The sequence below is a fragment of the Tenebrio molitor genome, chromosome 2, assembly GCF_963966145.1.
Source record: "Tenebrio molitor chromosome 2, icTenMoli1.1, whole genome shotgun sequence".
Taxonomy (NCBI): domain Eukaryota; kingdom Metazoa; phylum Arthropoda; class Insecta; order Coleoptera; family Tenebrionidae; genus Tenebrio; species Tenebrio molitor.
In genome coordinates this window covers 25,042,919-25,065,650 of record NC_091047.1, presented here as the reverse complement: position 1 = coordinate 25,065,650, position 22,732 = coordinate 25,042,919, and the positions used below count along the sequence as shown (strand labels likewise).

The following is a 22,732-nucleotide window of genomic DNA, read 5'->3' as shown; positions in this document are numbered from 1 at the left end:
AATAAGGGAGCGTCGTGGTTAGTCTCGGGCTCGTGTACTTAAATATGTAATGAAATTAATGTGAATAAACGTTGTCACTGTTCTTAGTTATGCCCGCTTATTAAACCCGAAGAACCGTGAAGTAACTATATACAATAGGAAGTTTAGTTTTTCTTGAACATTTATATGCTGTTTTATATAAAATATTAAAATTATTTATTTATAAATTATCCGTTTCATGAAAATGTACCAAAATGTCTCGGACTCTCTTCTTGTATAATATTTCATTATAATTCAAATCCATAAACAGCTTTCCACTGTCAAGTTCCGTTCTTTCGTTTGCAGTATTTATCATACTTTCGCTATCTTCTTTACTAACTAATTTCATTTTTGTTAGAAGAAGCGATAACAGCAATCCAAATCTTGAGTGTATTTTCCAATCACGAGTTAAAGCTTCTCTGGGAAATATTTTCTCCGGATCACTACCCAAGTTCTTCGCAGCTTTGGAAAAGCTTTCATGGTAAATGTTAAGGTAATTTTCTAATTTGTCGAAATGTTCTTTTGAGCCTCCGGAGTAAAAGAAGTAGGACAGGTCACAAACAGGATTTCCAATCATACACAGTTGAAAATCTAATAAATTCATGTCTTCCACTTTAGAATGATTTTGTGGATCCTACAAAACCGTAATGAGCTTTCACTAAAAACAAACACAAATTATTACCTGATACTTAAACATCATGTTGTTAGACCAACAGTCTCCGTGAAGGATTCCGAAATATTTTCCAGTACAACTTATACTTTCATAAAATATTTCTTTGCAGTTTTCGATGTATTTTTTAAGCTTTACCATTATTTCTGTATGCTCTCTAGGATCTAATGCTTCGTACGCGGTTTCGACATGAATTTTGATTATATTAAAAAAGCTTCCTTTTTCAAAGATATCTTTCCAAATGTTCTTAAGTGATTTAGTCAATCTCGAAAATTCTTCAGGTTTCTGTTCTTTCAAGCAAAATGAAATGGCGTGGAAATGTCCGTAAGTTTTAAATATAAATCTTGTGTGGTCGTCGTCAAACAACAATTCCTTGTCTCTTAATACAAATCCTTCTTTTGTGATATCTTGGAGGACTATAATTTCTTTTTCCAGTTGATCATCACTGACGAAATATTCGGGAACAGAATTGAAAGGTTTCGATATGCCATGATCTTCTTCAAATTTCTTAAAAGCGGGACAGATTTCCGAATAGAAAAATATTTCATTTTTATAAGCCAAGGCTACGCGGCTTTCTTCTCTCCTTATTTTCTCTGTTGGCGCTTTTTTGACGGCTAAATCGTATTTCTTCTTTGTCTCGTCATCTGTAATGGACACCTTGTAAAAATCACCCACAAATCCATCTCCTTTCAGAGTGTTCAGGTTTAGATTTAAAGAAAATTTTTTTAAGTTAAGTCTTTTGCCGACTTTATTGAGCACTTCAGTGAGTTGGTTTGGAATATCACTAACATTACTCATTTTTATCAAATAACGGCCGTATTCACCAACGCCAGTTAACGTTAACTGTAGGTTAAAATACTTTGTTACTTTAGTTACCTATTGTTATAACAATGTTTTCGTATATTTTAACCTACAGTTAACTTTAACTGGCGTTGGTGAATACGGGCCTAAGTGTAGTATTGCAGTATCACCAAAACTAAATTGGAAAGAAATTGCCAAGATACGTTATTTATAGGCGCCAAATGATTTACTTATCTAATCTTCAATATTTTTTATCGTCCAAAGAGTGGAACTTAGAACCAGATTGAACCAATCGAAGTTTCAGATTCATGGGTTAATCGCGCATGAAAATTTAATTCGAGTTAAATGTTTCATTCTCTTTTTATAAACTGGCCCTTAATCTTTATTCTTTAGTAATTATCATTAGATATTTCATTTGTAAATACAGTCCGGCACTTAATGGGATTCACTGATTAAAATAAATACGTAGAATTCATAATTTTTTTAAGAATTATTTTAGGTAAATACGTGTACAAGACGTCACCATTTCAAATATTTTTAAATAGGATTTATTCAGCCTTATACAGGGTCATCATAAAATATTGTACCATCGTAGTTGGCGTTGAAAACCCACACAAATTTTGGATGTGCCGCCAGTCTCGCAACATTAGACAAACTATTAGACAGATTTCCACTACGTCCAGGAGCACCACCTATCGGCGATACTAGTCTCACTCATGTTATGAAGCATATGGCATATTCAACTAAGCCACCAACTTTTAGACTCCACATTTAAATATAAAATTCGGAATCGTAATTATTATATTTCTAGGTTTGTCTCTAAAAGTGTATAATGTGTGAAAAATTAAAAGAAACATTTCTTTAGATAATAATCTCAAACATTGGTGTTGAAATATGTTTCCATATCCACTCGTGGCTTTGCTTTTAAAAACCAGATAAGATAAATGAGCTTTGAGAATTATCTATTAAATTTGCTCGTGATTATAAGTGATAAAGTAAATTTTGATCATCTTACAAATAATAAACAAAAAAATGTATATTTTCTTGTCCATAAAGTTGTAACCGATGTTAAGAAATGTGAATTTCTAGGGTGCAGGAGTTTGGTTAACCTTACTTGCTATAAAATTCCCTATACGAGTACTTTATACAGGGTTATTATAAATGATTTTAGTCGAAGCAAGCCATGCCCATGTTATGAAGTTTTTGCCGCCTCACTGTGAACTGTCAATTTTTGGCACTGTCATTTTTTAGGTGCAAAGTGCGGTGATGAGAATTTTGTTTATTTCTTTTTAAATTAACGATTGAATCTAACAATACTGAGTTCTTTAACTCCTCTGTGTGAACGGTGGGTATTCACTTACTCACATTATTTTGAAAAATTTTATATGGAGCGGCAACCATAAATTTTACATTCAGTTTTTACGCCAGCTTGGACTACAATCATTTATAATAACCCTGTATAAAGTGATTTGTATAAAAAAGTTTTGCATTCTAATATCGTTTGTCTTTTTTTTTGTTTTTTTTTTTACCATCCAGTTATTGTACAGCGTTAGTCACGAGAGACTTCCGATGAAAATTTCGTTATATGCAAGCGAAACTACAATTTCCAATAGCTACTAGCTTCCTAAATTTATAAAAAGTAATACTTGAATCAACGATTGCTGGCCCTTATTGTCTGTCATGTCAGTTTTCACATTTATATTAACTTTTGCTTATAACCTCAAAAAAGAGAAAGTATCAAGCTACTTGGATTGTTAACTTTTTCGAATTAAACAAAATAGGGGTTTCTTGTATTTTGGGTTGCATATAACGAAATTTTCATCGGAAGTTTCTCGTGAATAACCCTGTATAAAGATTGGAAGTGTTAATGAGATTGGAATTGCGAATGTCTCAGGAAAATAGATAACAAAGTAGGACTTGATAAGTACCTAAAGGTACTGTAATGTGTCGACTTTTTGGAATCATCCTGGTCATGGCATCAATGTAATGTTTTGACTTTTTGGTGCAAGCCTGGTTACCGATTTTCTCTTGAATGATATTTTTACAGAAAAAAACGAAGCAAAAAATTACGAGAAAACCTACGTTGCATTGTGGAAACTACTAATTAATTCAGTAATTTCAAAACTAATGACATTTGTCGAAAACGCTGAATCAAGTCAATTTTTATTTTTCATAATGTCTATTTTTAGTTACTTCGCTTGTTCATGACGTCATCCATTTTTGACCTATGACGTCATCACCAATTTTTTAAATGACAAACCCCATTTTTACTTCATTTTCTGATAGACCTTCCTACTCTAAATGATGAATCGAAATATTTGGTACCTTACGTAACAATTTTTTTGAGAAAATGAGAAATTTTATTTCAAAAATTTAATAAGAAAAGAACAAGTAATACTAATGAAATTAAAAATATGCAACACAAAATAGATGATAAACTATAAATATAGTAACCATAGAAAGAGTAAAATAATTTGAAACAGACTTACATACATTAGCCAAAAATCATTCTCCTACTTTTTCCTGTCCGCGACTGTACATATTGTTGGATTACAAATCTAAAAATCATTCTAAATCACTGACTCTATACAATTAAAATTGAGAATGAAGAAAACAAAGAGAAACGAGATAAAACAAATTTTTCTAATTTGTTAGAGTTATTATTATGCTAATTTACAGCTTCATTGGTGAAAAATGGCCCCACTAAGGCATTCCCCAAAAACACATTAAAATTAAATCTTCTTTGAAACAGAGATGTTGTCAATTGCTAAATATGCCTAGATAATAAATAATTTTGAAATTTTTTCTCGAAATTTTTTTCATTATAGTACTTTTTTTACACTACTATAAGGATAAATAAGGTTCTATCAGAATCAGAATCATAGGCATTTAAGAAATATTGGGCGAAGCCGAAGATCATGATGGAAATAGATCTGCAGTGAATCAGGATCTCTAGATTCAGGTCTAGAATGCAGATACAAATGAAGATTGATTTCACTCTAGATGCGGAAAGATTAAGATCTAGAATTAAAATACAGATGGTGATGTTTCAAAATCTAGAATGAATATCATGACAAGTAGATGTGAAGTTCTATGTTGAAAATAAAGATGAACACAGATAAAGATAAAGATGAGGGTGGTGAAGACAGAACCAAGATCAACATAGAAAAGGCTGATGAAAATCTACAATTAAGACCAAGATAAAAATGTTTCAAGATCTGGACAGGAGATCGATATGAACATGGCCGAAGATTTAAAATGAAGATAAGGATCTAGATGAAAGTCAATTTTTATTTCAGTTTTATTTAAAATTTATGGGTGTTTTAACAGTTTACATTCCAGTTTAGATAAGATCATTTTCAGCAACAAACTCTACAATAGTTTTCATCCTATTCTTGAATTTGGTTTTGTCTTTGACGTTCATGTTAAATGCATCGATTAGGTGTTTGCCTTTTTCTGCTATTTTTGCCAAATCAGGAAGGTCGTCTTTGTTAAGTGATAACATCTTTGCTATTAAAGAAGCGAAGAGAATGCCATAGTTGCTGTACTTTTTCCACTCGATTAAGAACTGATTTAAAGGATCACTTCCCATTTTTATGAGGTGATTCGAAAAAGATTCGTAATATGTAATATGTTTGTAGAACAGCATCCAAGTCTTTTAGATCCTCCTCTGATATACAAGCAAATAAGAAATATGACAAGTCATGTATGGGTGAAGCTAATTTTGACAACTGCCAGTCCAAAATCAAGACGTTCGAAGGTAAATTCGTCTCATTCTACAAGAAAAAAAAATGAAATTAATTTTTTTAGAAAGCTCGGTTGGTGCAGAGCAAGGTGGATCGTTTTATCATACTCATATTTATAAACCATTCTATGTACTGTACTATGTATATCTGGAAGCAGTACTATTGTTGACTCATAAGAAATCAAAAATGTTTATTAAAAAAATATGGTAAACACTTCAGTCTATATAGAGTAATTGGTTACTTACATCAATATGGAACATAAAATTGTTGTTCCAGCAATCACCGTGAGTAATGACTTTCAATCCACTAAAATTTTCTCTCACTTCCTCAAGTCCTGATTCCAAATTGCCTTTAAAATTTCCCCATTTATCCAAAATATCTTCCTTTAATTCACCTTTAAGCAAATTATATACTTCTTCCAGGGTTTTTCCAAATAACCGTTTTACATTTATACCGTTCTCTGAAAATGTTTTAAATGAGTCGATCAACTTGTGACGATCACTTCCGGTGGTGACGTCACGGGATGCAATTTGACGCCGGTCGGTCGCGGTATGCCTCGAGCGCCAGTCCCTTTTTTCGGCTGTGGTGGGACGCCACACGGCCGGGGTAGCTCTGCGGAGTGACGGTGTCCAGGGGTCGGCTGTCAGGGCGTGGGGTAAGGGGGGAAACAAACAAACAAACAGTCGTCGCAAAACCTTTATTTACACTATGTACAAGGGGGACCACTTGGTGAAGGCGAGATCCTCCGGGGATGGTGCCCGTGACCTGGGGGATGTCCTCGGCGGCAAGGAAGATAAGAGGGTGTTCGTACTTACGTCGGTCGGCCCTGGAACTTCCTCTTGGCGGCGTGCTTCCTCTTGGCGGCGTAGCGAGAGGACCGGTCGGGGTGTGACGGGGCTGCGGGGGTGTGACGGGATCCGGGGGGGGGATTGGGGGAGGCCTGGTTCGCTCACTAGGGGAGCGAACGGGCCGGAGACAAGGGATGAGCGGGATGACCTGGTTCGCTCACTAGGGGAGCGAACGGGCCGGAAACAGGGGATGAGCGGGATGACCTGGTTCGCTCACTAGGGGAGCGAACGGGCCGGAAACAGGGGATGACCTGGTTCGCTCACTAGGGGAGCGAACGGGCCGGAAACACAGGATGAGCGGGATGACCTGGTTCGCTCACTAGGGGAGCGAACGGGCCGGAAACAGGGGATGACCTGGTTCGCTCACTAGGGGAGCGAACGGGTCGGAAGTCGGGGGGTCGGAAGCGGAGTCGGAGGTGTATTGGGAGCCGGTTCGGAGCTGGTGCTAGGAGTCGGGAGGTGCTCGGAATGGAATTGGAATCGGAAATCGGGCCGGAATCGGAATGCCCTCTGCAGGCTCTGCGCGGGCCTTTTATTGCCTCGATGGCTGCGCGCGGCCGTTGACTCGCGGCTGTGGCGGTGGGGGAGCTCTGTTCAGCGCGGAGTCCGGGTATTGTCGGCCGGAAGAAACACGGGTTCCGGGGCGGATTCGGTGGACACGGTTGAGGTAGCCGGCTCCGCGCTAATTTTCTGGCCCGGCTCGGAGAAAGAACGGAATTTTTCCGCCACCGGGAGCGTTTCCTAAGTAACTTCGTTACACACCCCTCCTTCTTCGGAAAAGGAGGGTCGCGCAGCGTCGCTCCTTCTGAGGGTTCTTCCTCCCGGTGGGGCGGGGTCGGACGGCGGGGTTTTTCTTCTCCGGCGGGCTTTCCGGTCGGTGGCTCCTTCCTTGCGTCGGCGGTGACCCAGGTTGAGACGGCTGACTGGGAATCGGGTTCTCTCGGGTTGGTGAAACTTGAAACGGAAGTCTTCTTCCACCTTCCTCGGCTCCCCCCTCAGGTACGGCCTGATTTCCGGCTTCCTGGGGGGGGGGGGGAAGGTCATTGAAACGGCGGTGTACAAAATTAAAACATCTATTCTTCAGGTACAAATCAGTCTTCTCGGTTTCTTGGAAAATTAAAATAAGGACGGTTTCTTGAAAAGAGAAAAGAAAAAAAAATCAAAACGGTTTCTTGGAAAAAAAAGGTTAAATAAAAGGGCGGTCTCTCGAAAATTAAAACGGTTTCTTCTTGTTGCCTGTGGTGTCCGGGCTCAACGGCGGTGGGCGGCGGGTTCCGGGTTTGCGGTCGTCCTTCCGGCTGCCAGTGGCGTCCCATCGGGCCGGACGTACCGGAGCACGCGTTCCCCCGTGGGCGCTCGCCTCATTCTTCGGCGGCGGGGCTGTCGGGGATGCGTCCCTCGGGGACACGGTGGGTGTCTTAGGCGGTCTTCCGGTGTCGGCACGGGCGGGGCGGCGGGTTGCCAGTTCGCCTGTGTTGGCAACGCCGTGATGCCGACTACAGTGGTTGCGGCTGGGGCGGCGGTGGTCCAGGTTGAGTGCCACGGAGGCGTCCAGGTCGATGGGGTTGCGGTCGGCGGGAGCGAGGAGGCTTCCCCGTTGGCAGTTAAGCCTACTGGCGTCGGGTCCGGCTGTGGCGGAGCAGGCGCGCTCCGGACGTTCCGGGTGGTCCGGGTCTCCGTCCTTCCTTCCTGGGGCTTCCGCGGTGCTCGTCGGAACCGCTCCCGGATCTCGAGGGCGGCCCGCCGTGCTGCGTTCAGGAGGGCGGCCTGGCCGGCCAGTCTTCGACTTAGCTGCTGGCGGACGCTCGGCAGACCGCTTGGCGGCGGTGGCAACCGTTGATTTGGCATCCTGCAAAATGTTGCCAATATCAGCTGGAGGGTCGGGCGGTTGGTATGGCTTCAGGTCTTTTATGTGAGCCCGGAGGATCTTCTGTCCGGATGGGGATTGAAGGTTGTACACCACTGGAGAGAGGACTTTCGTGATGGTGTATGGGCCGGAGTATTTTGGGGCTAGTTTCGCCGCGAAACCTTTGGCACCGGATGACAGAGGGTGGTCCCGTTTGAGAACGCGGTCTCCTAGGTGACAACGCCACTCCCGGTGACGAAGGTTGTAATACTTGCTCTGTTTCGCAAAAGCGCGTGCTAAGTTCACCCGGACGAGCTCGAAGGTGTCCTTCAGCAAGCGAAGTCTCTCGGAGTGGTGAACGGCGTCGTCGGCTTCTTTGACCTCGTCGGCGGCGGTGTCGGCGGGCGGATCGGCGGCGGCATTTCCGGGTGCAGGGCGGTGGACGGCGTTGGGTACCACAAGTTCGCGGCCAAAGTTCAGCATCGCTGGCGTGTACTTGGTAGACTCGTGGCGTGAGGTGTTGAGGGCGAACATCAGCTCCGGAAGACGGGCGTCCCACTTCTTTTGATCGGCCTCGCAGAACTGGGCCACCATGGTCTTCAGCGTTTTGTTCGTCCTCTCCACGGGGTTTGCCTGGGGCGTGTATGGCGGTGTCAGCCGATGTGTAATTCCAAGTTCCTGGAGGAGGGTGCGAAACGTTGTGCCTGAGTACTGTGTCCCATTGTCTGAGATCACCGTCACTGGACATCCGAATCGGGTGATGACCTCCTCGTAGAGTGCTTGTGTGACCGCTCGGGCGGTGGCTTTCCGGACGGCTCGACACTGCACCCACTTGGTGAACCGGTCTTGCATGACGACGACGTAGCAGTTTCCTCGGCTGGAGCGAGGGAGAGGGCCCACCAGGTCGGTGCTGACTGTCTCCCATGGCTGCCGGTTTGGTGTCGGGTACATCTTCCCCGGCGGTTGTTGCTGCGGCGTCTTGTACCGTTGGCACGACGGACATTTCCGGACGTACTGGGCGGCCTCCCGGAACATGCCGGGCCAGTAGTACCGGAGCGCCAGGCGGGCGGTTGTCTTCGCGATCCCCAGATGACCAGCAGTGGGGTTGTCGTGACACTCTTTCAGGACGGCGGCTCGAGCCGGTTTGGGGACACACAGCTTCCAGGGGTCGCTTAACTCGGGCTCGGTGGAGTCGGACATGTCCCAGAAGTGGCGGTGGAGTCGATCACCCTGGATGCAGTAGTCCGGGTAAGCTGCTGGGTTCTGTTCCACTTCCCGTCGCATCTTTGTGTACCAGCTACATCCGGGGGCGCCTTCCAGTGCGAACAGGTCTTCGGGGGTGGTTTCCTCCTTGGCCGTGGCGGGCTGCCGAGAGAGAGCGTCAGCCACCCGGTTCAGGACCCCCTTTCGGTAGCGGATGTCGAAATCGTGCTGCTTCACAGGTTCCGGATGCAGAAGACGGATCTCGTGTTGGGCCAGTGGTGTCAGTCCTCGGACGGTGTCAACCAGCGGAAATTCTTCCGAGAGGAACTGCCGAAGGCGCTGATCCTCATCTGGAGAGAGAATGAGTGGCGGACTGTTACTGACCTGTGATGCTGGGTGCGTCGGCGTCGGCTGCACCACGTCCACGGCGGCTGGGGATTGTAACGAGGCGCTGCCCCCTTTCAGGTCGATGCTGAAGGGGTATTGTCGCAGTACGTCGATACCTAGGACGAGGTCGGACGGCAGATGTGGCAGGTGGTGGAATTTTCCTCGAATGGTCCTCGTTCCAATTTTCAGGGATATCCAGTAGGCTTCGGTGATGGTGTCCACTTGGCCGTTGGCCATCCGGGCCGACTGGATGGTCGGGGTGACGGGGCGAAGGTGCCGGTAGCACTTATCGCGAAGTGAATCCCCAATGAACGAGCCGGCGGCGCCGGTGTCCACTAGGGCGGAGTACCACTCACCTAAGATCTGGGTGGTGACGTGTGGTCGGTGGTCGGGTTTCTCGGGGAGCGGCCGGTCATTCGGCGGAGTCGGCGGCGGCTGCACTGGCTCCCCTAGGGTGCAGAGCCTCGGGCGTTTCCCGACTGACACGGGCAGTCCTTTGACATGACCCCTTCCGCTCGGCAGCGGGAGCAGAAGATCTTCACGGGCCCGGTGCACTCGTGACGGAAATGTCCTGACTGTCCACACCGCCAGCACAGGGGGGTGGAGGGCTGCTGTCCTGGGGTCGGTTGAGCGGTGGAGTTCTTTGGGGCGGCGGCTCGTTCCGGTGGGGTTGGCCGAGGAGTCGGCCGGCTGGTCGGCACTTCTGCGGGGGCGGCTTGCTTGTCTGCCCTTCCGGTGGGCCGTGTCTGTTCCCGGAGCAGGGTTTCCAGTTCCCGGACTGAGCGCAGCAGCGTAGCGGCGTCGGTGAGTTCAGATCGCTTGAGGTACAGTCTGTACTCCGGAAGGAGGTTGCGATACATCCATGACAGTTGCTGCTCCGGTCGGAGGCTGCCATGGCGTCTCAGCAGTGTCTGGAGCTCGGTCAGGTACGTCGTCACCGGCTCGGTCGGTCGCTGGAGGCGGCGGCTGATCTCCACCTCCAGGTCTTCCTGGTAGCTTACCGGAAAGTAAAATAATCGAAAGTCTGTTACGAACCCATTCCAGTCACACCACCGCTGTCGGTTGTTCCGGCACCAGGCAGCAGCTTCACCCTGCAGGAGTCCGGGTAGGTGGGGCAGCAACAGGTCGGCGTCAACGCCGTCGGACTCGCACAACTCTTCGACCCTTTCGAGGAAGGCAACCGGGTCCCCCTTGCCGTTGAAAGTCACTCTCCAGTCCTGCACTCTCACTGGCCGGGATGACCGTTCCGGAGTCGACACTGGAGCACTAGTCGCGAGCACTTGTGTCTGCACTGGAACACTGGGCACGGGCACGGGCACTGAGTTTGGCACTGGTGCACTTGTAGCAGGTTCTTCAGTGGGCACAACTGTCTCGGCTGCACGGTCTCGGAGAAACTTGGTCAAACGTCGCCTCAATTCATCGACCGTTCCGGTGGCTTCCAGGCCGAGTCCGGAAAGCATTGCGGTGAGGGCCTCCTTGTTCAGTTTGTAGACCCATGAAACGGGCTCGTCTCGCTCCGGGGTCTGCGACTGTGGGCCGGCTCCGGTTCCCGGAGTCGGATCCGGGTTCAGGGGTGCTGTCTCGGTCTTCCCAGCGGGTCCTGTCGGCTTGGTCGGTGCCATGATTCCTAGCGCTCGTTTTTTACCTAGAAAATGCTTTGCGATTTCGCAGCGCACGGCTAAGCGTAAATTAGGAGACGCTCGGATTCTTCCGGGGTGATCGGCGGCGATCACTCCACTCCGGAAAAGAAATCCGCACAGGCGCTAAGCAGGCCGATCGGGTCCGGGGTGACCGGCGGCGGTCACTCCACTCCGGAAATCCGGATCGTCGGTCGGAGGACTGACTCCGGAGATTACCGGCGGCGATAATCTCGCCGGAGAAATCCGTGCGGGCGGCGCTAAGCAAGCTGATCGGGTCCGGGGTGACCGGCGGCGGTCACTCCACTCCGGAAATCCGGATCGTCGGTCGGAGGACAAACTCCGGAGATTACCGGCGGTGATAATCTCGCCGGAGAAATCCGTGCGGGCGGCGCTAAGCAAGCTGATCGGGTCCGGGGTGACCGGCGGCGGTCCCTCCACTCCGGAAATCCGGATCGTCGGTCGGAGGACTGACTCCGGAGATTACCGGCGGCGATAATCTCGCCGGAGAAATCCGTGCGGGCGGCGCTAAGCAAGCTGATCGGGTCCGGGGTGACCGGCGGCGGTCACTCCACTCCGGAAATCCGGATCGTCGGTCGGAGGACTGACTCCGGAGATTACCGGCGGCGATAATCTCGCCGGAGAAATCCGTGCGGGCGGCGCTAAGCAAGCTGATCGGGTCCGGGGTGACCGGCGGCGGTCACTCCACTCCGGAAATCCGGATCGTCGGTCGGCGGACAGACTCCGGGGATTACCGGCGGCGATAATCTCGTCGGAGGGTCCGTACGGGCGGCGCTTTTCCTCTTACCCGGTTCCTGACAGCGGTCCCTGCTCGGGCGCCAAATTATGTGACGATCACTTCCGGTGGTGACGTCACGGGATGCAATTTGACGCCGGTCGGTCGCGGTATGCCTCGAGCGCCAGTCCCTTTTTTCGGCTGTGGTGGGACGCCACACGGCCGGGGTAGCTCTGCGGAGTGACGGTGTCCAGGGGTCGGCTGTCAGGGCGTGGGGTAAGGGGGGAAACAAACAAACAAACAGTCGTCGCAAAACCTTTATTTACACTATGTACAAGGGGGACCACTTGGTGAAGGCGAGATCCTCCGGGGATGGTGCCCGTGACCTGGGGGATGTCCTCGGCGGCAAGGAAGATAAGAGGGTGTTCGTACTTACGTCGGTCGGCCCTGGAACTTCCTCTTGGCGGCGTGCTTCCTCTTGGCGGCGTAGCGAGAGGACCGGTCGGGGTGTGACGGGGCTGCGGGGGTGTGACGGGATCCGGGGGGGGGGAATTGGGGGGAGGCCTGGTTCGCTCACTAGGGGAGCGAACGGGCCGGAGACAAGGGATGAGCGGGATGACCTGGTTCGCTCACTAGGGGAGCGAACGGGCCGGAAACAGGGGATGAGCGGGATGACCTGGTTCGCTCACTAGGGGAGCGAACGGGCCGGAAACAGGGGATGACCTGGTTCGCTCACTAGGGGAGCGAACGGGCCGGAAACACAGGATGAGCGGGATGACCTGGTTCGCTCACTAGGGGAGCGAACGGGCCGGAAACAGGGGATGACCTGGTTCGCTCACTAGGGGAGCGAACGGGTCGGAAGTCGGGGGGTCGGAAGCGGAGTCGGAGGTGTATTGGGAGCCGGTTCGGAGCTGGTGCTAGGAGTCGGGAGGTGCTCGGAATGGAATTGGAATCGGAAATCGGGCCGGAATCGGAATGCCCTCTGCAGGCTCTGCGCGGGCCTTTTATTGCCTCGATGGCTGCGCGCGGCCGTTGACTCGCGGCTGTGGCGGTGGGGGAGCTCTGTTCAGCGCGAAGTCCGGGTATTGTCGGCCGGAAGAAACACGGGTTCCGGGGCGGATTCGGTGGACACGGTTGAGGTAGCCGGCTCCGCGCTAATTTTCTGGCCCGGCTCGGAGAAAGAACGGAATTTTTCCGCCACCGGGAGCGTTTCCTAAGTAACTTCGTTACAAACTGTTGATATTTTTCGGGTTCTTGGTCCTTCATGGCGACAGAAATGGCGTGAAACTTTCCATATGCTTCAACAACCATGTTTATGTGCTTCCTAGTCATTGGAATTTTTTTGTCCCATAGGGCATAGCCACTCTTTTTTAGATTCTCTAGTACGATAATTTCCTTATTGTCGCCAATAAAAGTGCCATAACATTTTGGCACACTATCAAATGGTGGTTCGACACCTCGCTCATTTTGAAAACGGATAAAAGTAGGCAAAGTTGTGTTATAAAAGCAAATTTCATTTATAAATACGTTTTTCATTGACATCTTTTCTCTCAACATTTCACTGTTTTTACTACATTTAAGGACTAGGTTATATTTTTCTACTGACCCATCTCGTCCAATTCCCGTGACGTGTACGAAAATTATGTCTCCCAAGAAGCCATCACCTTTTTCTGAATTTCCTACAATCTCAACAGAAATGTTTGTTACATCTTCAACAACCTTTTCCAACCACACTTTTATTTCGTTTTCACTGTTTGTTAAATTTACTGAGGGGTTCATTTTTCTTTCAAAATAAAACTTCCTGCTGGTTGTGGGTTATTTATAAACGTTTTGAGATAATTCAAGTCATCATTTACATACAAAGTTAACAGTAGAGAACAATGTGGAAGAACCAAAGTGACATGATAAGGAGTTAGTTTTAGTTTGACGAATGTATTTTTATTTATACAAATAATCTCTCATAATAAAATTTAAAACAATGCATTTTACTCTGTTAGAGATAAGATTATTTTATGCGCTGCCAAGCAATTTTGGCCGTTTTATTTACCTCATTAGAGTGCATAAAAGGGTAATTTATTGCTCTAAAGCATTGGCGTAATTTTTATGCTCTAAAGAAAATTCTATTACATGAAATTGCGTATTTCTTAATAAAGTAACAATTTAATTAAACGAAAAATTTACTTCTACTTTAGCATTGTTACAACTATTAATTACAATCGAAGGTAAATTGATTTTTTCTGAAAATATTTGATTCTGTCGATTTTGAATGTTCAACTCCGCATTTGTCTGAAGAATGGAAACTCCTTTACTTTTCTTATCCTCCGGTTCTTCAGGGTAGTCATTTGAAAAAGCACTGGATGTTGATGGGACTACTGTTTTTTCATGTTGACGTTTCCCTTGAATTTTTTCGGCTATCTTGAGCTTGTTTTGAATATTATCTTCTATATATCCTTCTGCGATTGTACCAGAACGCCAACCTCCGTGACGTTTTAAGTCTGTAATATCTCCACCAGAATCTGCAAGTAAAGTAGCGGAACTGCGACGCAAACAATGTCCGGTATAAGATTTGGGGTCGGGAAGGTTCAAATATGTTGCTACTTTTGATGGAATGTTTCCAAACATATTTCTGCCTACGGGTTGCGTGGAACATTTCCCATTTTTGTAAAAAATGAAGAATCGATTATGTTTAGTATGTGGAGGCCGCAAAACAAAGTACTTGCGGAAAAGTCCTAAGAAATTTTGCTCATTTTGTATTATAGTAAACCGTCTTGATACTTTTGTTTTCGTTTCAGTTAGTCTTATCAGTATCGCAGAGCCCAAATCCTCAATTTCTTTTGTTGTTAAAAAGCACAACTCTTGCGATCTGCAAGCACCGGCAATTCCTACGATTACAGCAACCTAGAATAATTACAAATTAACTATTGAAATATAAAAGCAACAAAGTAATTTACCTTGATCATTAAATACGTATCATCTGGTGCTTCCGTAATAAATTTGTCAATTTCGCTTTTTGAAAGGACTTTTGACTTTTTAGGTTTGTAAGTATCACATTGTCGCTTTAAATATGCTTGAAGTTTTAAGTATTTGCTGATGTCTATTCCATTTCTTACTAGCAAGGTGCTTCTTAACATAGAGTAAAAACTCCACAAACTCGAAGACTTGTAGTTGTTGGATTTTTCAAAAAAGTAAGCGAGACAAACATCTTCAGTGTACTGTGTAGTCTTCTTACCATTTTCAGCTAAATTGAAAAATCTTTTGCACACAAAAGCAGATGTCTGCCACTTGTTTACAAAATTTCGTAGTTACGGTAGTTTGGAAAAATTATCAATCTTTGGCTACTTTGTTTAAATTAATACCAAGGAAATTTTTGTGTTGGTTTTTTCAGTTTTTGAGGGCAGCGCATAAAATTTTGTATGCATTACGAGCATAAATTGCATTTTGCTGCTCTTATCGTCTTAATGCCCTCGGCTAGCGCCTCTGGCATCAATATGACGATGCGAGCAGCAAAATGCAAAATTATGCTCTTAATGCATAAATAACTATTATTGTTTTCAACTGTCATAAATTCTCATTTTTCTCCTTTGTAAACTGCCTCCTAACTGCTCTAAAGCAAAATGGGCACATAACGAACCGTCACCCCTAGACAACACATTCAACGTTACATTTCTGACAGGTCTTGAAAAATTTGTCAAAACTGTCAAAAGTAAATGCGAAACCATTTTTTAAAGATTTGGAAGCTTCAGAGACGTCGTTTCAAACAATAAAATTTTGTATGCAACTCGTTTCTGGGTAAATTGGGCTTTTCTAATTGCCCTCAAGGCCTTAAAACCCTCGCTACGCTCGTCTTTTAATCTTGTCCCTCGGGCAATTAGAAAAGCCCAATTTACACAGAAACTCGTTGCATAAATACCTAACTATTACTTTATTTATGGAAAAACATCCTTTAGTAAATGCTGTTCAAAAATCAAAAAACCATTGTGGTGCAAATGACTTATCTGTCACTGCGATAAGTAATCCTATTACTTATGTCATGAAAAATGTGTGTTATTTGCACCACTTATAGTGAACATGTTTAATTACAATTACTCTAGTTATATTATAACATTATATCAGATCGTTAATTTTAGTTGTTTTTTATTTAGTTTTTACGTAGATTATTTCCATCACTATAGCAACACAGACAATGGTCCAATGACAATTTGACTTTTGAACCAATCATTTTTGTTTATCTCGGATAAAAATTCGGTTCCTCTTGTCAGTGATTAAAATTTTTCTTTCCTCTTGTCACATTAAACAGTTCATTTTATAATTTAATGAAAATGACTTCTTCGTTGATAAATAATAAGATATTGTCGTTGTTTGTTGTTTTTTTTGTTCTGGAAATAATCAACAAATATAACTCGACCTTGTTTTTTCGATCGGATAATTTTTTAAATTTATCTACTCAAACTTTTTGTGTTTGATAAATTTACTCATTGAATTGAACATTTTTCTTCAAAGATTCAGAATCAGAAGAAAAATGTCCAATTCAAATTCGTAAATTTATCACCAAAATTTTTTGTGAAATAAAAAAATGTATCCTATTAAAAAACAAGGTCTTGTTATATTATTATCGAAAACACAGTTGAGAAATATATCGGGTGTTCATCAAAGTTGGCGTTGAAGAGTCGATTATGAACGTGCCACAAGTCCGTCTGCAGAGTAAAAACACACACAACACAAAAAGTGAGGTTAGATTTAAAGAGCTGATCCGTGATCTGTAATCCGTGCTGCGTTCACAATCGACTCTTCAACGCCTATTTTGAGAATAAATTTAAATGAACACCAGATATTTTACAAAAGAAATATAAAAACCAATTTAATTTGTTTTTTGTTCGACACTGTCAAAATTTGAGAATTTTCTCCTATGTGAACGGATTTTGATAAATGTCATAACTTGTCAAAACGAAACGTCAAGCTAATTTTAAAGGTTTTAAGCGATTTGGAGCCTTTAAGGGCCTCGTCGAACAAAAAAATGTTGTATTCAACTCGTTCGTGTGTAAATTGGGCCTTTTTTGGCACTCGTGGACCTTTAAAACGTTCGTTTCACTCGCGTTTTAAAATGGCCCACGCGTGCCAAAAAAGGCCCAATTTACACACAAACTCGTCAAATAAATTACTATTTCCAAATGCTTCAACTTTAAAATATTTGTACTTGTTCAGTCCGTTTTCACCGAGTTTTCTTTATTATGCAACACATTTAATCTCTCTCAAGTACCTAGGAAATTAAAAATCGTCAACTGAAGCTGCAGATTTAATTAAAAAAAAACTATCAATACATTTTTTAGGTTAAGAAATTAGACTTCTTTACGAAGTAAGGCCACTATCCGTATAATGCTATAATCGTGAAATAGACCAATATTTTGTGCATTTGCTGTAAAATTATAATAAGCGGACACGTTTTACGAAAAATGGTCAATCTTACTATAAAACCATGACAGGTATATGTTGGTTTATAATTTAGAGGTCTCTTGAAACAACGATCCCTAACAAGAATGTTGGATTTTACTTAAAAGTAAGTAGTTTTACAGTTACCAATAGCAATAAAGATTAAGGTTTAACATTTTTTTTTCTATTTCTCTTATATTATAATACTGTAATTATTAAAGCGTTTTTTATTAGATAACAGGGTTCATTACCCACGGCCCGTGAAATAATAATTTCAAATATCATAGCAGCTAGTTTACGAAGTCCAATCGCAAATTTTAATGCAATGATGGTATCAAGTATGCAAAGTAATAGGTACATAATTGTAAAACGTCAGTTTCAGTTTGTCTAATAATTATCAAACTTATTTATCAATTTCTCTTCAGAGTCGTAGAAAAAGTATAGTACATATTCTACTCGTGGGTAATGGCTATACTCACTCGAATAAATTACGTCATATTCCTTCGGATATGTTAACTTAGTACAAATTTCTATAATTTTTTTTGTTTGTTTACTAGATTTGCGTCAAAGATTTTGGGGAAAGGTCATAGATTTTTGTCATAAATTTGTAACGTATAATAAAAGACATTTTTCGTTTTTAATAAATTTAATTGAAAACATTGAACTCGATAAGGTTTTTAATTTATTCAGCAGTTTAAATTCTAGTTTAGATGAGATCATTTTCAGCAACAAACTGTACAATCGTTTTCATTCTATTTTTGAATTTTGTTTTGTCTTTGATGTCAATGTTAAACGCATCTGTGATATGTTTGCCATTTTCTGCTGCTTCAGTGAAATCTGGGAGGTCGTCATTGTTAACTGATAACATCTTCGCTATCAAAGAAGAGAACATAATACCAAAGTTGCTGTACTTTTTCCATTCGATTAAAAACTGACTTAAGGGATACAGTGCTTCTGGATCACTTCCCATTTTTCTGAGATGATTCGAAAAAGATTCGTAATATGTCTGTAAAACAGCGTCAAAATCTTTTAGATCCTCTTCTGATATACAAGCAAATAAGAAGTATGACAAGTCATAAATGGGCGAAGATAATTTTGACAACTGCCAGTCTAGGATGGAGACCTTTGTAGGTAAATTCGTCTCATCCTATAACAAAAAAAAAAACAAAAATTAAACTTTAAAAAAACTTGGAATGTTATAGGTAGTGTCATTTTTATAAACCATACTGTAAACTGTAAACAATAGTAGGTATATTTGAAAAAAGTACTTTCTTAAACTCGTAAAAAAACACTGACCATTGTCTTTTGATGCTACAAAGATCGATAGTTTACTCACATCAACATGGAACATAAAATTGTTGTTCCAGCAATCACCGTGAGTAATGACTTGCAATCCACTCAAATTTTCTTTTCCATCATGAGTATCTGACTCTAAGTTGTCTTTCAAATTTTTCCATTTTTGTAAAATATCTTCGTTTAGTTCACCTTTAAGCAAATCATACACTTCTTCCAGGGTTCTTCTAAATAGATGTTGTATATGTGGATGGTTTGCTTCGAATTTTTCAAGCGAGTCGAGCAACTGTTGAAATTTTTCCGGTTTTTGGTCCTTCATGGCTACAGAAATGGCGTGAAATTTTCCATATGCTTCAACAACCATGTTTATGTGCTTCCTAGTCATTGGAGTTCTTTTCTCCCACAGAGCATAACCACTCTTCTTTAAATTTTCTAGTACGATAATTTCTTTATTGTTGCCAATAAATGTTCCATAACATTTTGGTACTCTATCAAATGGTTGTTCGATCCCTCGTTCTTTTTGAAATCGGATAAAAGTAGGCAAAGTGGTGTTATAAAAGCAAATTTCATTTATGAAAATTTTTTTCATTGATATCTTTTCTCTCAAAATTTCACTATTTTTACTACATTTAAGCACTAGGTTATATTTTTCTACTGACCCATCTCGTCCATTTCCTGTGAGATGTACGAAGATTATGTCACCCACGAAGCCATCACCTTTTTCTGAATTTCCTATAATCTCGACAGATATGTTTGTCACATCTTCAAAAACTTTTTCCAGCCACGCTTTAATTTCGATTTCACTGTTTGTTAAATTTACTGAGGGGTTCATTTTTCTCTCAAAGTAAAGCTTCCCCATTGTTGTTGGTTGTTTATATACGTTTTGAAATAATTCAAGTCATCATTTACGTACAAAGTTTACAGTAGAGGACAATATGAAAAAACCAAAGTAACATGATAAGGAGTTAGTTTAATTTTGAAGGATATATTTTCATTTATACAAATAATCTTAGAATACATTTTAATTTGTCAGAGATAACATAATTTTCTTGAACTACTGGCACAGATTTTTTAGTCTATTTTTAACTCCATTGAAATTCAGTTGCAATGATTTGAATGGATTTTAGTAGCAAAAATGTTTAATTAGAATTAGTGTTGTTAGATGTTATTTGACTGTTATTGTCCTTTATGTGTTTAGTTTTTGTTAAATTTAAAGTTTTTCCATCAAAAGAAAAATGGAAAATGTATTTAAACAAAAATTAGATTACATAATTATCTTTTATCTACGTCCGTGGGATAAATGACACTTATCCCATCCATTTTGCGTGAGATAAGAACTTCATTACCGCACACATTTTCATTACCACGCACACTTTCATTACCGCGCGCTTTTTTATACTACATATCTCTGTCCGAAAATATGGTGTACATTTGTATATGTATTTTCTGTTTCAAATGTATACCATACTTTGGGAGAGAGGTAGTAATGACAACCCATTAATCAAAATTTAAATTTAATAAATATTTAATTACAAGAACAATTGATATAACTATTTTTTACAAATATTAATGACACAGTTTTTGCAATTTGTTAAATAAACTCCCGATGAAGACAGTTGTGAATTTTTACCTACTATATTAAATTCTTAGTTATTAGTAGTGGTCGATTTTCACTTCGTTAAAAAAAAGTTGTTTTTTTTTATTCTGAGCGGCCGTAGGTAAAATATTATACAATACACGTGTGATAATGATAACTAACGCATCATTAACAAATTTGTACGATTGCAAAACTCGGCTTCGCCTCATTGTGCAAATTTCGCACGCGTTTGTTAGTAATGCTCTTATCCCATTTTTGTCATAAATATCTATTAAAATATTGAGATAATTCAAGTGATTCAAGTTTATAGAAGAGGACAGCATGAAAAATCCAAAATAAGATGATAATGAGTTATTTTGAGTGTGGCGCATGTATGTTATACAAGCAACGTACATACGTTATAAAATTATTTAAAACAATGCTTGTTATTCTGTCAAAGATAAGATAATTTTCCGTAGTATTTATAGTATGTAATAGTTATTTGTATCACAAGGCCAGAAACTGCACGAAGATTCGATTGTGAACGCACCACTCGTCAGTCTGCAGAGTAAAAATACAAACAATGCAAAAACTGTGGTTAGATTTCAACAGATGATGTGTGATCCGTAATCCGTGGTGCGTTCACAATCGATTCTTCAACGCCAACTTTGAGGAGAAATTTAAATGAACACCCGATATAAGTAACATGATTATTTATCGCAATACTTGGAGACAGACAACAATAAATGATTTAATTGCTTTGATTAATTGTTTACTTTCCACGATTTAATCTTGCTGATTGATAAAAAAACACCGCAATTGTATAATTTAACAGTCGTTTCGTTCGACGTTCATGAGCAAAAGATTTCTTAAAGATAAAAATCAATCGCTGCTTTAAAGTAAAACTTATACTAGTTCTAAAAAAGTCAGAGATAATTTTTGTAATTTTTTAGCATTATTTATAAAGAATCACTTTTATAATGAATACGTGTATTTGTAGGAATTATTTATAACATTTGACTCTAAGAAATATCGAGGAACAGTATTTTTTATTACTAACTATACTAAGTCAAACTCAATTACATGTTTTACGATAGGTTTTACTCTGTTCTTGAAACCCGTCTTGTTCTTGATGTCAACTAGAAAAGCCTTGGCAACGTTTTGTCCACCTTCAACGGTCTTGGCTATGTCAGGGATATCATCTTCTTCGGAGAATGATAATTTTAACGGCAAAAGCGCGTGCAAAATACCGTTCTTACTGTATTTTTTCCACTCTTCCAAAAACCGCTCCAACGAATATTTACTTCCAAAATTACTTCCCAATCTTTTCAGAAAACCAGTAAATGATTTGTAATAATCTTCCAGAATCGTATCCATATCGTCGATATCTTCCTTAGATATACACGAAAACAAAAAATAAGATAAATCGAACACCGGTGAAGAATATTTTGAATTTTGCCAGTCTAAGATTGCAACTTTGGAAACTAGGTCTTTATTGTCATTCTGGAAAAAACACGTTCTAGAAAATGTATGTAGAACAAATGTGGTACTGTTAACTTACTGTATGCTGGTACATGAAATTATTGTTCCAACAGTCTCCATGAGTGACCACTTTTAGTCCATCCACGTTTTGGGCCAAGTCTGTCATAACGAATCGAACTTGACGCTGAAAGCTCAACCACTTTTGCGAGTCTTGCTCGCTCATTTCACTCTTTAGCAAATCGTAGATCTCCTTCACCAGTTTTTCGAAAACGCTTGAAATATCTGATGTTTCTACAAACTTGGTCCATATGTCAACGTATCCATCGATCACTTCCTGGAACTGTTCAGGCTGTTGTTCTTTCAGTGCCACAGAAATGGCGTGCAGTTTTCCATATTCTTTAACAACTAAGTTAATGTGATTTCTGGTCAATGGTTTCTTGTAGGTCCACAACTCATAACCTTTTGATTTTAGATTTTCCAAAATAACTACTTCTCTAGATTTACTAGTAAATGTTCCATAGCATCTCGGTACGCTCTGAAACGAATCGTCTACACCCTTATCAGTTTGAAACTTTTGGAAAAGAGGGAATATTTTATCGTACACGTAAATTTCATTTAGGAATATGTCTTGAATGACAGTGCTCTCTCTCAAAGCTTCACTGGGTTTACTACATTTCAACACAAATTCATATTTTTTTTCTATTCCATCTTTATCGGTACCCCTCACTGATACAAAAAGTATGTCTCCTGCAAATCCTTCCCCTTTTTCGGAACTACCCGAAATTTGAACAGAGAAATGTTTGATGTCCTGTTTTGCTAGAGCAGCTTTCAGCCATAATTTAACTTCGCTCTGCGCCATTTACACAAGAAATTCTGTTTAAACAGTCACTTTGTCAAAGACAATACACGTACACGATTAGTTATCAATTAAATTGAATCTATAAAGTGACATGAACAAAATCAACAATCATTATCTAATGTTTTATCAGTTTGTCGAATATCGTTAACAAAAATGAAATACTATTATTTTAAAAACGAGTTATCATTAAACATTTTTGTCTA

The 22,732-nt window shown here is 41.8% G+C and overlaps 3 protein-coding genes, 2 long non-coding RNA genes and 1 pseudogene across 5 annotated transcripts; all 6 read right to left on the bottom strand.

Moving 5' to 3' along the window:
- Positions 1-30: 30 nt before the first annotated feature.
- On the bottom strand, positions 31-1,634 carry LOC138124744 (uncharacterized). Its single transcript, XM_069039903.1, has 2 exons — positions 701-1,634; positions 31-652 (listed from the first exon to the last, which is right to left on the bottom strand). The coding sequence occupies exons 1-2, from the start codon at positions 1,484-1,486 to the stop codon at positions 200-202; spliced, it is 1,239 nt and encodes a 412-aa protein (XP_068896004.1). The 5' UTR covers positions 1,487-1,634; the 3' UTR covers positions 31-199.
- A 3,126-nt stretch (positions 1,635-4,760) lies between these two features.
- On the bottom strand, positions 4,761-13,816 carry LOC138124748 (uncharacterized; annotated as a pseudogene).
- Positions 5,919-11,141, bottom strand: LOC138124909 (uncharacterized). Its single transcript, XM_069040104.1, has 3 exons — positions 10,103-11,141; positions 6,438-10,055; positions 5,919-6,390 (listed from the first exon to the last, which is right to left on the bottom strand). The coding sequence occupies exons 1-2, from the start codon at positions 11,139-11,141 to the stop codon at positions 7,297-7,299; spliced, it is 3,798 nt and encodes a 1,265-aa protein (XP_068896205.1). The 3' UTR covers positions 5,919-6,390; positions 6,438-7,296.
- Positions 12,197-13,118, bottom strand: LOC138124753 (uncharacterized). The gene is made up of 2 exons (XR_011157256.1): positions 12,719-13,118; positions 12,197-12,671 (listed from the first exon to the last, which is right to left on the bottom strand). It is a non-coding gene; the product is annotated as an uncharacterized lncRNA (long non-coding RNA).
- A 235-nt stretch (positions 13,817-14,051) lies between the features above and the next one.
- Positions 14,052-15,501, bottom strand: LOC138124751 (uncharacterized). The gene is made up of 2 exons (XR_011157254.1): positions 14,844-15,501; positions 14,052-14,790 (listed from the first exon to the last, which is right to left on the bottom strand). It is a non-coding gene; the product is annotated as an uncharacterized lncRNA (long non-coding RNA).
- Positions 15,502-17,946: 2,445 nt separating this feature from the next.
- LOC138124898 (uncharacterized) lies at positions 17,947-22,617 on the bottom strand. Its single transcript, XM_069040080.1, has 4 exons — positions 21,750-22,617; positions 21,254-21,691; positions 18,656-19,504; positions 17,947-18,466 (listed from the first exon to the last, which is right to left on the bottom strand). The coding sequence occupies exons 1-4, from the start codon at positions 22,527-22,529 to the stop codon at positions 18,026-18,028; spliced, it is 2,508 nt and encodes an 835-aa protein (XP_068896181.1). The 5' UTR covers positions 22,530-22,617; the 3' UTR covers positions 17,947-18,025.
- Positions 22,618-22,732: the final 115 nt, after the last annotated feature.

Bases quoted from the DNA above. Each gene is read 5' to 3' on its own strand.
- LOC138124898 (XM_069040080.1), bottom strand. From the start codon at position 22,529: ATGGCGCAGAGCGAAGTTAAATTATGGCTGAAAGCTGCTCTAGCAAAA. The intron at 21,692-21,749 runs GTAAGTTAACAG...TGTTTTTTCCAG, and splicing joins ATTTCATGTACCAGCATACA to AATGACAATAAAGACCTAGT. The intron at 18,467-18,655 runs GTGAGTAAACTA...TTTTTGTTATAG, and splicing joins ATTTTATGTTCCATGTTGAT to GATGAGACGAATTTACCTAC.
- LOC138124744 (XM_069039903.1), bottom strand. From the start codon at position 1,486: ATGAGTAATGTTAGTGATATTCCAAACCAACTCACTGAAGTGCTCAAT. The intron at 653-700 runs GTAATAATTTGT...ACGGTTTTGTAG, and splicing joins ACATGATGTTTAAGTATCAG to GATCCACAAAATCATTCTAA.
- LOC138124909 (XM_069040104.1), bottom strand. From the start codon at position 11,141: ATGGCACCGACCAAGCCGACAGGACCCGCTGGGAAGACCGAGACAGCA. The intron at 10,056-10,102 runs GTGGACAGTCAG...GGGCCCGTGAAG, and splicing joins CACCCCCCTGTGCTGGCGGT to ATCTTCTGCTCCCGCTGCCG.